This window comes from Hermetia illucens, chromosome 1 (assembly GCF_905115235.1).
Source record: "Hermetia illucens chromosome 1, iHerIll2.2.curated.20191125, whole genome shotgun sequence".
NCBI classification, from domain to species: domain Eukaryota; kingdom Metazoa; phylum Arthropoda; class Insecta; order Diptera; family Stratiomyidae; genus Hermetia; species Hermetia illucens.
In genome coordinates, this window is record NC_051849.1 from 869,945 (window position 1) to 882,499 (window position 12,555).

Below are 12,555 nucleotides of genomic sequence, written 5' to 3' on the forward strand. Positions count from 1 at the left end.
CCGGCGCACATCCGAAAGCTCTCAAGTAATTCAAAATTTGCATAAGTGAATGAAAGCGCTTTCAGGGGGTGAATTCCCATTTTTCTTTACAAAAGATGCCCCCACCCACTAAGTTCCAGCATCATTATTCAGTATCTTATAAAGCCCAGGTATCGTAGGTTCAACAACTACAATAAAAGAAAGTCTCAAGCTGCAATTCAGCCAACTAATAGAGTTGAAAGGAAACTAATTTTGATTGGATTCCCGACTGCGATAATTGGAGAGAGGACTTTATAGAAAAAATCAGCACCAGAAGAGGAAAGATTCGTTCACAACTAAGCACAAAACACTACTTTAGGAAAGGAGTAAACATCTTTATTATAATACGCATTTTATTATTAAAAAGATTTGGCAATCAATTCGAAATAATTTAAACATAAAACCTCTTCTAATCTTTTTCAACAAAAAAAGAAATCTTAACAAATAAATCGATTAACGTAGTTTAAAGCATTTCCCCCACACGCACTTGGAGGTTCATCGTCATTATCTCGATTATCACCTCCCCCGTTGCGGTTATTCTTCGATACCGTGCTGGCACTCCTGCTCGCTGCCGAAATATTCAACTTTCGAATCCGAAGTTCCTCCTTGAAAGCCAAGTTATCTTTATTAACAAATTCTCTAAGATGTGGCGGCAATTCCTCTAGATTGGGAAAGTCGGACATATCAACACGAATCAGTTGATTTGAACTCGATGCCTCCGACGGACTACTGTTACTGTTTTCACACGTCTTTGATTTCATTTGATAAAACAGAATGTATGGTGTATTCGGTGGCTCCAGATTATGTAATTCCGAAATAGAACAAGTTGTTACAACGTTATCGTTGAATTTAAACCAAGCGTCCGGCCGCTCGGAGGCATATGTGCAGTAATGGCCTGAATCCATACTAACGCCCGAGTGCACGACACTTGCATATAGATTGTAGTGCACGGAGGATGTTTCCGTCAATGTATCCGGTGAATATACCTTGATTGATACATTTTCGTCATGGAACACTTTATGCATGAGCTTGGCTCGCATATGGTACTTTTGGTCGTATTTGAAGTGCTTCAATGTAAGAATCAGATTCTTTGGCGCACTCACGAAATTTATGAATCTCTGAGCATCGCTCAACTTCTTACATTTGTCGCAAAAATACTTGTTGTCACCGCACAATTTCTCAGGCGAACAGTAGTAGTCAAGCAAATCCTGGACGGAGTAGTTGGTTGCACAATCGCTTTTCAACTCGGGGAACGCTAGCTGAAGATCACGAAATGTATCTGTATTTTTGCTTTCTCCACTACATGATAGACATTTATAAGTTGTCGTTAATTTCCCTGTAAAAGTTTTCTCAACAGCAGTTTGTCGGGTAGTCTTCTGTGATGCTTGGCTTCCGTTGAATGTCTCTTTATAATTTTGCGAACTACTCGCCCCTTCGCTGACTTCAATATCCGTACCATTGTCTCTCGAGGCTAACGCCATCTCATCCAATTTCAAGGTCGCATGCTTATAAAAATGTTTCTCTTGCTCATGTAACGTTTCTAGCAAATAACCCAAAAACTCTGAACTGTCTTGTTGGAAACCCGGAAGAAAACCAGGTGGTCGTGTAGCATGTAAAACTGCACCCGGTGTAAGTTCAGGTCTCTTTGAATGCAGCATCAAAGCCAATAGCTGTTGTATTTTGAAAAGCATTGGAGATTTACTCGTAGACAAAAGGATATTTCTGCTAAATCTGAAAATTGATTAGAACAATAATGAGTAGGTGGATGACGCTTCATACGAACTACTTACTCTTTGGTCATCACTAACGTTTGTAGAACGCTGTTCATGTAACAGGTGTTACCCAAATTGACAAGTCCAACACGAGCATTTGTATGCGAAAATGGTATTTCTGCGGTATCAGTCCATGACGGGTACTCTAGTATGGCTTGATAATCATACGAGGGTGTAAATTCCGCCAACGCTTCTTCCTAAATTAGATCAATTATAAAATTGTCAACATGAATGAAAGCCACACTCAATATTCTTAGATGCAATCCGCCTTGGCTTTTATGTTTTCGTACTGCATAAGACAACGTAAATCTTACAGTAGCTCACCTGATATCAAGTTGTAACAAATTGATACAACCAATAAATCGCTTTAATGAAATCTAGCTTTGGATTTGACCATTAAACATACAAATAGTAGATGGCGACTCAGTAGTGACTCACATCCTCAAACAAGGCAGGTCGGCAATGGCCGCAACCTGAAGATTTCATTACTCATTATGATTCATAGGCATACCATGTTTATGAATCAATAAATCAATAAAAATAAATCTAACCACAGTTGCAACACCTGCTGAGGCAGTTTCTGCAGAATTCCGGAGCATTGATCAGTTTTTGAAAAGAATCGAATGGCGCTTGTATACGCTAACTTTGTCAGCAATAATTATGCAGCCGCATTGAATTGATCAATCCAGATATAGAAATCTCATTATGAAGGCAACCACTTAGCGAAAACATCAAATTTCTCCTCCTGCTTGAAATTTTGTGCCACGCCTATGTCACGTATAATTAGTTTATTTTAGTGGGGGGAGCCGCAGCCCCACTCAGACCTTTGCTAGGCCCATTGTACTATCCCCGGGGATCGCCTATTCATCGGCCTCTCACCCACGATGTTCGCAGGCTTTCGCGAATCTGACACCATCCTACAGAGACAGAGAATTTGCAGACTCTTTGTTAAAGAAAACCTTACCAAGGTATCTTCATCTTAGGTGTACGGAGGCCCGTCAGCTGCATACGAAGTGCAGGGCAGCCTCTTCCTTCTCACATTGGGCGCCTATGGCCGGGACCAACACAGTTAGTATTAAGTTAGGCTTCACATTGCCTTTGAATCTTACACGGACAGCTGAGCTGATGACGTCAATTAAATGAATGGAAAAGGCCTTAAATGGATGTTTTTTGAGAGTTTTGAATACAAGTGAGCTCCGGATGTCAAACCCTTCTTTACTTAGCATTGAATCCCAATCGAAGAATTTCGAAAAATAAGGGGGACGAATCGCCAAACAACAGGAACTGATAAAAAGATTGAACCAAATGGGGCACTGGCTTATAATGAACTCTTAGATATCAAAATGTTAGGCGGTGACGGCTTTACGGTTTCTTACCAGGACGATTTGCCTCTGCCCTGGTAAGAAACCGTAAAGCCGCCACCGCCTAACATTTTGAAAGTTTGAATGCTAAGCCCTAAACGAGAGGTCCTTGGACGAAAAAAAGAGGGACTAAGTTGCTCCCCATTTGGTCCGGTACGACAACGGGCTTAGGACCACGCAATTCTTAAAATATCGTAAGTATCGTTCGATAACATTCACACCAGCTTTTCCAGGTAAAGGCGCAATTTCCTAATGAAAGGAATCACAAGGCAAATGTGTCGCATTTATAATACTGTTCGAAATGTCCAGAGGTGTATATTGGACGAACGGAAAGGCTTGTAACAACCAGATTTAAAAAGTACAGAAAGCAGAAGTGGTAATCAAGAATTCGAGAAAAGCCGATCATGGCCGGTAGTATCAAAATACATCGTAGAATATGGTCTTAGAATAGAGTCATCAAGAAAGAATAGAGGGGAACTCCATGTTATTTACATAGCATGCTGGTCCCAAGCTCAGGTAAAGGAGAAGGGTTTGAGGCAACGTATTTTGTACTATCTTCAGTAAAACATAAGTAAAAAGCTGAGATCAGCGAAAGAGATAAATAGTGTATAGTCGGAGTTATTGCACTATGCTAAATTAAAACGAAATGATCTGATTGAGTAACAATGAGTCCCGGAGAAATGCTAGGGCTTCCGCCTCAGTCAACGCGGCAGGACGAGCCCCGGGTCCGGTATTGGCATTGCCATCTCAGAAGATTTCCGTAACGCCATTAAACAACTCGAACGACTTGATGACCGACTGATGATGCTCACCATTATATCAGCTGATCGCACTATTCACTTCACCGCGTATGCACCACAGACACGTCGACCTGATGCCGAGAAAGATGCCTTCTGGAACAGCTCGATTCAAAGATCTGCAACGTGCCTGTTGATGATTATATCATCATTGCAGGCGAGCTTAATGGTCATGTGGGTGAAAAGCCAGACGGTGACATGGAGAAAAGGGATTTGGAGGGTGGCAACCATATAGTCAATTTGGGGGCACCTATGACCTGGTACCTATGAATACATGGTTCATCATCTTCCTGCGTTTTATAGTGAGAATAGTAAAACGCAAATCGACTATATTCGCATCAGACGCCGATATTTTACCACCGTCATTGATTGCAAAGCCTTTCCCTATGAGATCATCGCATCTCAACATCGGCCGTTGATCGCCGTCTTGCGAATTAAGCCACCGATAAAACAACCAAACTAAAGACACGATTCACAAAGCGGTCTCTGCATTCTTCGGAGTCACCAAGCCAGGTAAGCGGTTCATCAACCGAGATACTTGGCTTTGGCATGATGATATTGAAATGAAGGTTTGTGAAAATAAACGCAACATTGCCGATATTTGGAGCAATTTGACCTGTCAGTGCAACTGAAGTTGGGGAAGCAATCAAACGAATGAAATCGGGAAAAGCGACAAGCCCTGACGACATCGCATCTGAGTTCTGAAAAACCAAGAGCTGAAACCCAACACTCAGTGAATTCTTCAATCGGGATATTGAGGAAGGTAGAACATCATCTGACTGGCAAAACAGTACCACAGTCCCAATATGAAAAAAGAAAGGTAGTCCAGAAGAATATTCAAATTATCGTTTGATCCGGATGCTGCCCCATGCCGTGAAGATTTTTGAACGCATTCTTGTCAACCCTATTCGCGAAATCGCGAATCCGTGAATCAAACCGGGCAGACGTCAATTGCGAAACCAATAATATTTGTTTGAATCCATCGCGCGTATGTTTTGCGTCCGGGTGTAGTTGTTTATTTCGCCCGAAATTTTTCCTTTATTTATTAAGTGATATCCGTTCGAGAATTTCTCAGCAACAATCTACGTAACTGGCCAAGCATGACTTTTCTGGCATGTCGAGTCTTAATAGACTATCGTAAGAAGCGTTTCAGAGGTCTGCCCCAGAATGAATCCCTCTGCTCCCGATACCTTCAGGTAAGCGTCGAAGGCGCGGTCAAGGTACCGTTCTTATTTGTCATATTGGGAACTCCCTCTTTAAGCTCTTTTATGGTGAAAAGCTGGCAGTCCTCTACACCTTCCGTGCTGTTGTGATCAACACGTACGAGATGTCTAGGTAATAATGTCCATACAATGAGGTCCATTTAGTCGAGATTATGTGAGCAGGGCTTCCGTAGTGCCTCCATATATCGGATGACAAGTTTATACCCGAGTCCCATGGATACCAATTCACTTCGTCAAGTAGGTCCTGCCAGCAGCAAGCTTTGCTTTTGTTTATCACGCTGCGCTTACTCGGTCATTGTGGTGCATGCCTCATTCCGAGCGTTTAAACATTGTGCCAAACGGCGGAGCAGCCCAGGTTGCAATTTTCTGCCGTAGATACGAGTCTTGTGGCCGGTGGAGGTTCTCACTATCAAGTTAATCACTGTATTTACGACAGTGTCAGCTCTCCTCGAAGGGCTCTCTAGTGCGGTTCTGTCTATTCCAAGAGTTTTCGACGAATCTTTTGCTATTGACCTTCGCGTCGTTCCATGCACAGAGAGTGCCTCGAGCTGGTGCAGACCGACAAATTGCGTCAGTTCCTTTGAACAAGATCTAGTGGTGGTCACGTCTTCCAGAACTCGCCACCCGTTTACCGTTGGTGCTAGTGATTCCCTTGCAAAGACTTCATCATGGATGCATCTTTAGCAGCCTGGGTACCAGAACGTTGACATAGATATGGTATTTAAAGCAACGAGCCCGGTTCGTATCTAGATTTGCTTGAGGGAGGTGTTCAGTAGTAAAAATGTGCAATATTCAACAAGAAAGGCCCGTGGCTATGAGATTCACTTTCCCCGGTCGACTAACACCTCGCCATTGTCTGTTACGCACTATTCCAATGCGACTATAAAAAGTCGCACCAGCCCGACGTTGTCCCCCAAACCTAATTAGCAATCGTCCTCCATACAAGGGACACGTTGCTTACTTGGCACCAACTGTGTTAGGCAACTCCGACGATCGTCCTACTGTCGCAGCATTGACGGCGCCGCGCCTTCCCTCCTGCGCCCCATCAACGCCCGCCACCGGTGAGCCGATCATTTCCATTGCATGTCAGCCCAGCGGCTCCTGCTGAACATCACCTCGCCACGGAAAAAAATAATCGTATCGAAGTTAGTGAAGCGGAATATCCAACTTCCAGTGGCCTATACGCTACTTTATGCAGATGATATTTTCCTAGCAACCAATAGCAAAAATTATCTCGAGCAGCTTCTCCACAAATGGAATGATCGCCTCATGCAACATGGTCTCACATTGAATCTGAATAAAACTGAGTTCAGTGAGGGTCAATGCTATTAGTTAACAGAGAATTGTGTTGTGAAATCGCTTCACGCATTACCGCCAAGTGGCGTACCACAACTGGTGTTCTTTGTGATCGACGTATCAACGAACGTCTCAAATCTAAAATTTACCGCAGTGCCGTCCGCCCTATCGCCCTTTATATGTTGGCCAACTATAAAAGACAATGACGGGGTCTTGCGGTAATGGAGACGAACATGCTGCATTGGACTAGTGGCGTGACATGCTTTGATCACATTCGAAATTAAGATATGCGAGAGAGGTGTCTTCGATGATATGGTCACGTAATTCCCGCTAACGAAGATTTACTCGCCCAAATTGGTCTGAGCATCGAAGTCGATGATAAGCGACCAAAAGGCCGGCCAAAACAACAGTGGCTTGATACGCTAGATGGAGATTTGAAAACCTCGCGATTGTATCCAGGTCAAATCCCCATATAGCCGGCCTGTTGGTCGCTTACCATCGACATCGATGTTCAGATCAAAAGATTGGTCTGAAAACAAAATGGCGAAACCGATCACGACGAGCCGACCCCGTGTGAACGGAACAAAGGCTGAAGATTCTCTGAGTAGTCAATGAGCAGGTCGATAAGTTGAAATTTATCATCTTGTCAATCCTAAAGGAACATAATTTTCGAAAGGACGAAACTCTCGAGTTCACAAAAATGCAACTTTGGTAGTTTCGATGTTAAATCAATTAATGAACGAATGTTTGCGATACAGGTAAACACAAAGTTCTTAATTTTTGGCTTCTAAATGTATATGCAACTAGAGAAGGAAAGGACAACTGTTCACGATAAAACAATGACCACTATGTCAGAGAATCGAACGAACGAACAATCAAAGTGGAACGAACGCATTGAATCCTTCGGAGATTTTACGTCAATGCAACACGAGACATTTTATATGGGCCACTAGTCACTTTTTTGTCCATTCATTATCATCATCCTTATTCATGTGCAGGTGACAAGCCTATCTACTAACTCCACCATCGCATTGTGAACGAAATTACTTGCGAATAAAGTTAATAACCTTGTATTGCTTACACAGAAGGATAATGAAGCTTATACAGGAAAACGGAAATCGGCGAGACACAAAATAGTAACTCCACCCGTCCGGTATCATGGCTGCGGACATTTATTATGAAGCAAGCTGGAGCAAAAAGAGAAGATGGCAAATGACGAATAAGATACAGAGTAGAATTGCATCCCATATATGACAAGACAAAAAAGCCTTTATTTTTGTATTAATTCTGGAGCTACAATGGACCAATCTCGTGAAATGTTCCAAACGAAATTTCCCGGCTGACTGAAATGAAGAATAGAAATAAAATGACGACGGAAGGGGGAAGAAGGAGTTTTGGCATTGAGCACCACAGAAGATAATTGTTTGTATAACACAACCGCTGATAGTTTTTCCCGTTAACTGAAAAAGAAACTTACGCAAACAATCTTCTTCGCCGCAATCCAATGCATCGATGAAACCTCATGTGAGTATAAAATTCATTAGAATTGACTTTCATATACTCCCTCATTTCATATGTCTTTAATGACGCCAACGGAGCAGATTGCTAAGTGTAAATATCACGCTTTTTGTCAAGATAGCACATCATTCCATTCGATCAAACTTAATGTGTTCATAATAAACTGAAAATGATATTGATTTACATATGAGTCATTCGCGCAGCATTAGCAACGAAATGGCTAATTTATTGCTTAGTCAGCGCAAAGTAAACGATGGTTCTCTAACCAATCAACGTGCATTTTCAATAAAATTCTCTTCAATCACAAAATTACAATGAAAATCTCCCAATCAATGGTGCTAAGTTGTTTGCAATCAAATGCTCGAATTAAGGATGCAGTAGGTCACTGCTAAAATCAATGGATGCATTGATGACTGGGATAATTTTTGATTAGGAGAGAAGTCAACACTTGAATAATTTGATAAGCTGGAGATGAACTTTCACCGATGTGATTGATGATGTTAGGTAGGTAGGTAGGTAGGTATCAGTGGCCGCTCCGAGGAGCCCAATTAGCGCTTTGGTGCGCGGTTTTGATGCCACAAACTCCTAAGACCGTGACTGTTGTTATGGGAGCAGGGAGGCAGAGTCCAGCCGGCTCGGATCTTCAGAGCCAGACCGTAGCATTCACGAAAGAAAAAAGTTCTCCGACTCTGCAGTTAGAAATCTCTCTGAGGTCCCCAAAGAATGGTTTACCCAGTGTCCGCAGCCTGACTCTAGCCAGAGCTGGGCAATCGCAGAGAAAGTGCATGAGGGTTTCCTTTCCTTCTCCGCGGCTTCGGCAATGCGAGTTGTAGGGTATGCCGAGCCTAGCGGCATGGCCCCCTATGGACCAGTGCCCCGTGCAGATCGCAGTAATCTTGAATGCATTTGCACGCGTCTGGCACAGGAGCTCTCGTGATCGGGCCATGTTATAAGCGGGCTAAATTCTCCTTGACTTGGCACAGCTTGTAAGCCTTCGCCATCTCAGGCCCGCGGCTGCTAGGTAGTGCGAGTAGACTCCGCCCCCGACAGCCGCCAGCGGAACACTGACTGTATTCGCCGAGGGACTGCCAAGAGCAGAGCCTTGCCTGGCCAATCCGTCAGCCCGCTCATTCCCCTCTATGTTCCTATGTCCGCGAACCCAGAGGAGAGTGACGTTGAGCGTGCCACCCAGATGGTTGAGCGCGTCTCTGCACTGCTCCACCAGCGGGGAAGATGTCGCCGTTGAGTACAAGGCCTTGATGGCCGCTTGGCTGTCGGTCAGAATGGCTATGTTACGCTTGGGGCTCGAATCACGCTCCAACCATCGACAGACTTCCAATATCGCCAGTACTTCCGCCTGGAATACACTGGCGAAACCTGGGAGACTTGGATACACCCTGTGTATTCGAGAAAACCCCCGCGCCGACTCCATAGGCCATCTTTGATCCGTCCGTAAAGAATACCGTGTCATAGTCTTGCAACACGCCGCCGGTCTTCCACTTTGCCCTGGTTGGAAGGTCCACAGCAAAGTCTCTCGTGAAGTTCAGCTTGCGTGTGACATAGTCCGTGGGGGATGCCCAGAGTTCTCGAGGTATTGCTGTGCCCGTAGGACTTCGCTGCCCAGCACCTGGACTCACGTAGTCTGACGGCACTGCACGCTGTAACATATTTGATGTGGAGGTCTAGGGAGGAGATGCAGGAGTACATTGAGAGCATCTGCCGGGCAGGACTATAGAGCCCCCGTAGCACCTGCACACGCGGTTCTTTGAATCCTATTAAGCTTCGTTCTATTGTATTTCTTCTTCAAAGCCTGCCACCATACAATAGAGCCGTACGTAAGGATCGGACGCACTACAGCGGTGTACATCCAGAGAACCATCCTCGGCCGGAGACCCCATTTCTTTGCAAAGGTTCTCTTACAGGCATAGAAGGCTATACAGGCCTTCTTAACCCTCAGTTCTATGTTCAATCTCCAATTTAGCTTAGGATCCAGGATTAGACCCAGATACTGATTGATGATAATATACAGAGTTTCCTAAGGGTCCTTTCCTTCCTTCGTTGTTGATCAAGGGACTCCAAATAAATTCCCCTCATAAGTTGAAGATTAAGATCAAAAACCAAATCAATTCCGTCCGCGTTGCACAAACAAACCCTCTTACCGTTGCCTTGTACAGATCTTCATATCCTGGAAAATGTGATATCAGGGCACTTAGTACGTCCACTAAACGTTGCAATATTTTTTTTGTCTCTTCCGTATTCATTGAATCATTTTTCAATTGCTTTATAACACTGGGCACACGGTTGATGATCTGCAAGTGAAATATTCGTACAAATGCGAATTCCCTTGAATCCTTAAGTGAAACTCTACCTTATGAAAAACTTCTGGTGTGTGCTTGACTGACGATAAAACATGAAACAGCACAGGTGCAATCATCGGCCGCAGGATCGGTATAATGAGGGCTAGAAAAAGTGGTTCCACGACATCCAAGGCTATGTCAAAGAGCAAATTGTATTTTTGCTGCTCGCGTAACCGATTCAAAATTGCTAACACCCAAAGATTTAGATTCTGACAAAATGCACACAATCGCAACCAGCGGCAAAGAACGTTCACGGTCTTGCGGATTGCATCGTCAGTTGCATGCTCAGTGCTAGACAGGATTAACGCCACCGCCTTCGATATCCACTCAGCTGGGAATAATTGGAACACGATTGCCACCGTTCCCGATGGATTACCTGTGAAAGCAGAAACTCCATGTAGACCGGCAGAACATTCAATTAGGGATTCACGTTTATACCTGGCCCGGTGATCACGCTGCAAACGATCTGTATGTAACTCAGGTACACTGAAAACGCGTTCGCCTCGCTAACCTTCGACAGGAACTCCCCTATCTTGCTGATGTCCTCCTTGAACTGTTTCATCTCCGAAGCCTGCCTGGGCATTGGCACGTTGCACAAGTTAAGTACAATATGCTTGTAGATTTGTACTATGTCCGCCTCCGAAATCATCTCGCCCTGCTGATGCCTTGCGTTGACCAGCTCCATGATTTCTATCATGCGAGCCAAATCCAGCGTCTTCTGACCGCTTTCTGCATTCGAATCCTGGCCACTGGCTGACGAAGAGCCACTTCCCTCGGAGTTATTCTGTTTCACAGCCATCGCTTATAATTCGCAAATATTCTGACAGTCGATCAAATTGAGTCTAGCCCGAGCCTCACGCCGATCCCAATTCAATCGTTTTACCGAGTTGCCGCAAAAACACTCGTCCGAAGGCCTTCGAGACTAGATTGATCTACGGTAGCATGCGTCCCGCAAACTTCGCAGTTACTCGCGTCCAACATCAACAGCACCCTCGAGCCTGAAATCAAAACAATTTCTTAGTGCAATGCTTGGGGAAAAATCGCCACTTGCTATGGTTGTTCTTCATTAACCTTCGGCAGTTTTTCGGCAGCCACGCGAAATTCTACAAATTCTGTTAGTCCTTTCACTTTTCCGTCCTTCGATGTTCCGTCCTTTGTTTTCCGAGAGAAAAATTTTGAAAATTGATCGAAACTCTATGCAGTTTAATGGCTAATAAAACTGCAAATGTCACTGAATTTGGCAGTCGAAAAATGAGAATGGATTAGAAAACTGGAAGGCGAACTGTCATTGTCAATTGGAATTGTAGTAGATTAGATCAGAGAGTAGTGAATTCCAATTGCAATATTGGAAGAAGCAATTGGAGCAACGGCTGTTTTAAAGGATGCCTGCCAATTGGAAAGAATATTTTTAATGGATACGCTGTTATACTTTCATAAGTAAAATCCTTACTACATATATGGGCATGCATTACGCAGACAGTGTGTACTACGGTCAATTTTCAATTTTCAATTTTAATTTCAACGGAAAGCACGAGTGTATGCAAATCAATCAGTGACGGTTTCTGGAAATACATTTCAGCTCGCTAATGGACTTTCGGAGAAGGCCAAAATTGTCGCCCTTTCTCATCAACGTAACTGCAGATATCTGGCTTGCATCCCAAGGTAATTATTCGATCGAAATTATGTCGGGCTAGGGTACATATTCCAATGCGATATCAAATCAATTCAATCAAATTACAGTGGCAGTCATTTCCATGTGCTGCTCCTGTATAAGTAAAGAGAGGGTATTCATAATCATCAACGGCGCAACAACCGGTATCCGGTCTAGGCTTGCCTTAGTAAGGAACTGCAGACACCTCGGTAGGATATCGATTAGCCAGATATGCGGGATACTGTCGAAAGCTTTGGCATAATCGGTATAGCAATTACTTTTATTATTGAAATAATAAAACTTGTTGTTTCTTTTTCGTTGGTGTGGGTATTTATTCTTGCAAATACCGATATTTCGGGAACCACTTGTTCCCTTCAACAAGTGGTTCCCGAAATATCGGTATTTGCAAGAATAAATACCCACACCAACGAAAAAGAAACAACAAGTTTTATTATTTCAATTAATTAATCGTTGGAAACACCGCATAATTTCACTCTACTTTTATTATTTTCTTTTAACGTGTATGCCGTATGAAGGATCCTTTTGCAATTTGTTCGATAGT

The 12,555-nt window shown here is 43.6% G+C and overlaps 1 protein-coding gene across 1 annotated transcript; it reads right to left on the reverse strand.

Annotated features, from left to right (window-relative positions):
• Positions 1 to 332: 332 nt before the first annotated feature.
• LOC119650163 (ubiquitin carboxyl-terminal hydrolase 38) lies at positions 333 to 11,606 on the reverse strand. Its single transcript, XM_038052713.1, has 6 exons — positions 11,414 to 11,606; positions 10,781 to 11,340; positions 10,354 to 10,718; positions 10,145 to 10,294; positions 1,809 to 1,987; positions 333 to 1,749 (listed from the first exon to the last, which is right to left on the reverse strand). Exons 2-6 carry the CDS (start codon positions 11,139 to 11,141, stop codon positions 456 to 458), a joined length of 2,349 nt encoding a protein of 782 aa, XP_037908641.1. The 5' UTR covers positions 11,142 to 11,340; positions 11,414 to 11,606; the 3' UTR covers positions 333 to 455.
• Positions 11,607 to 12,555: the final 949 nt, after the last annotated feature.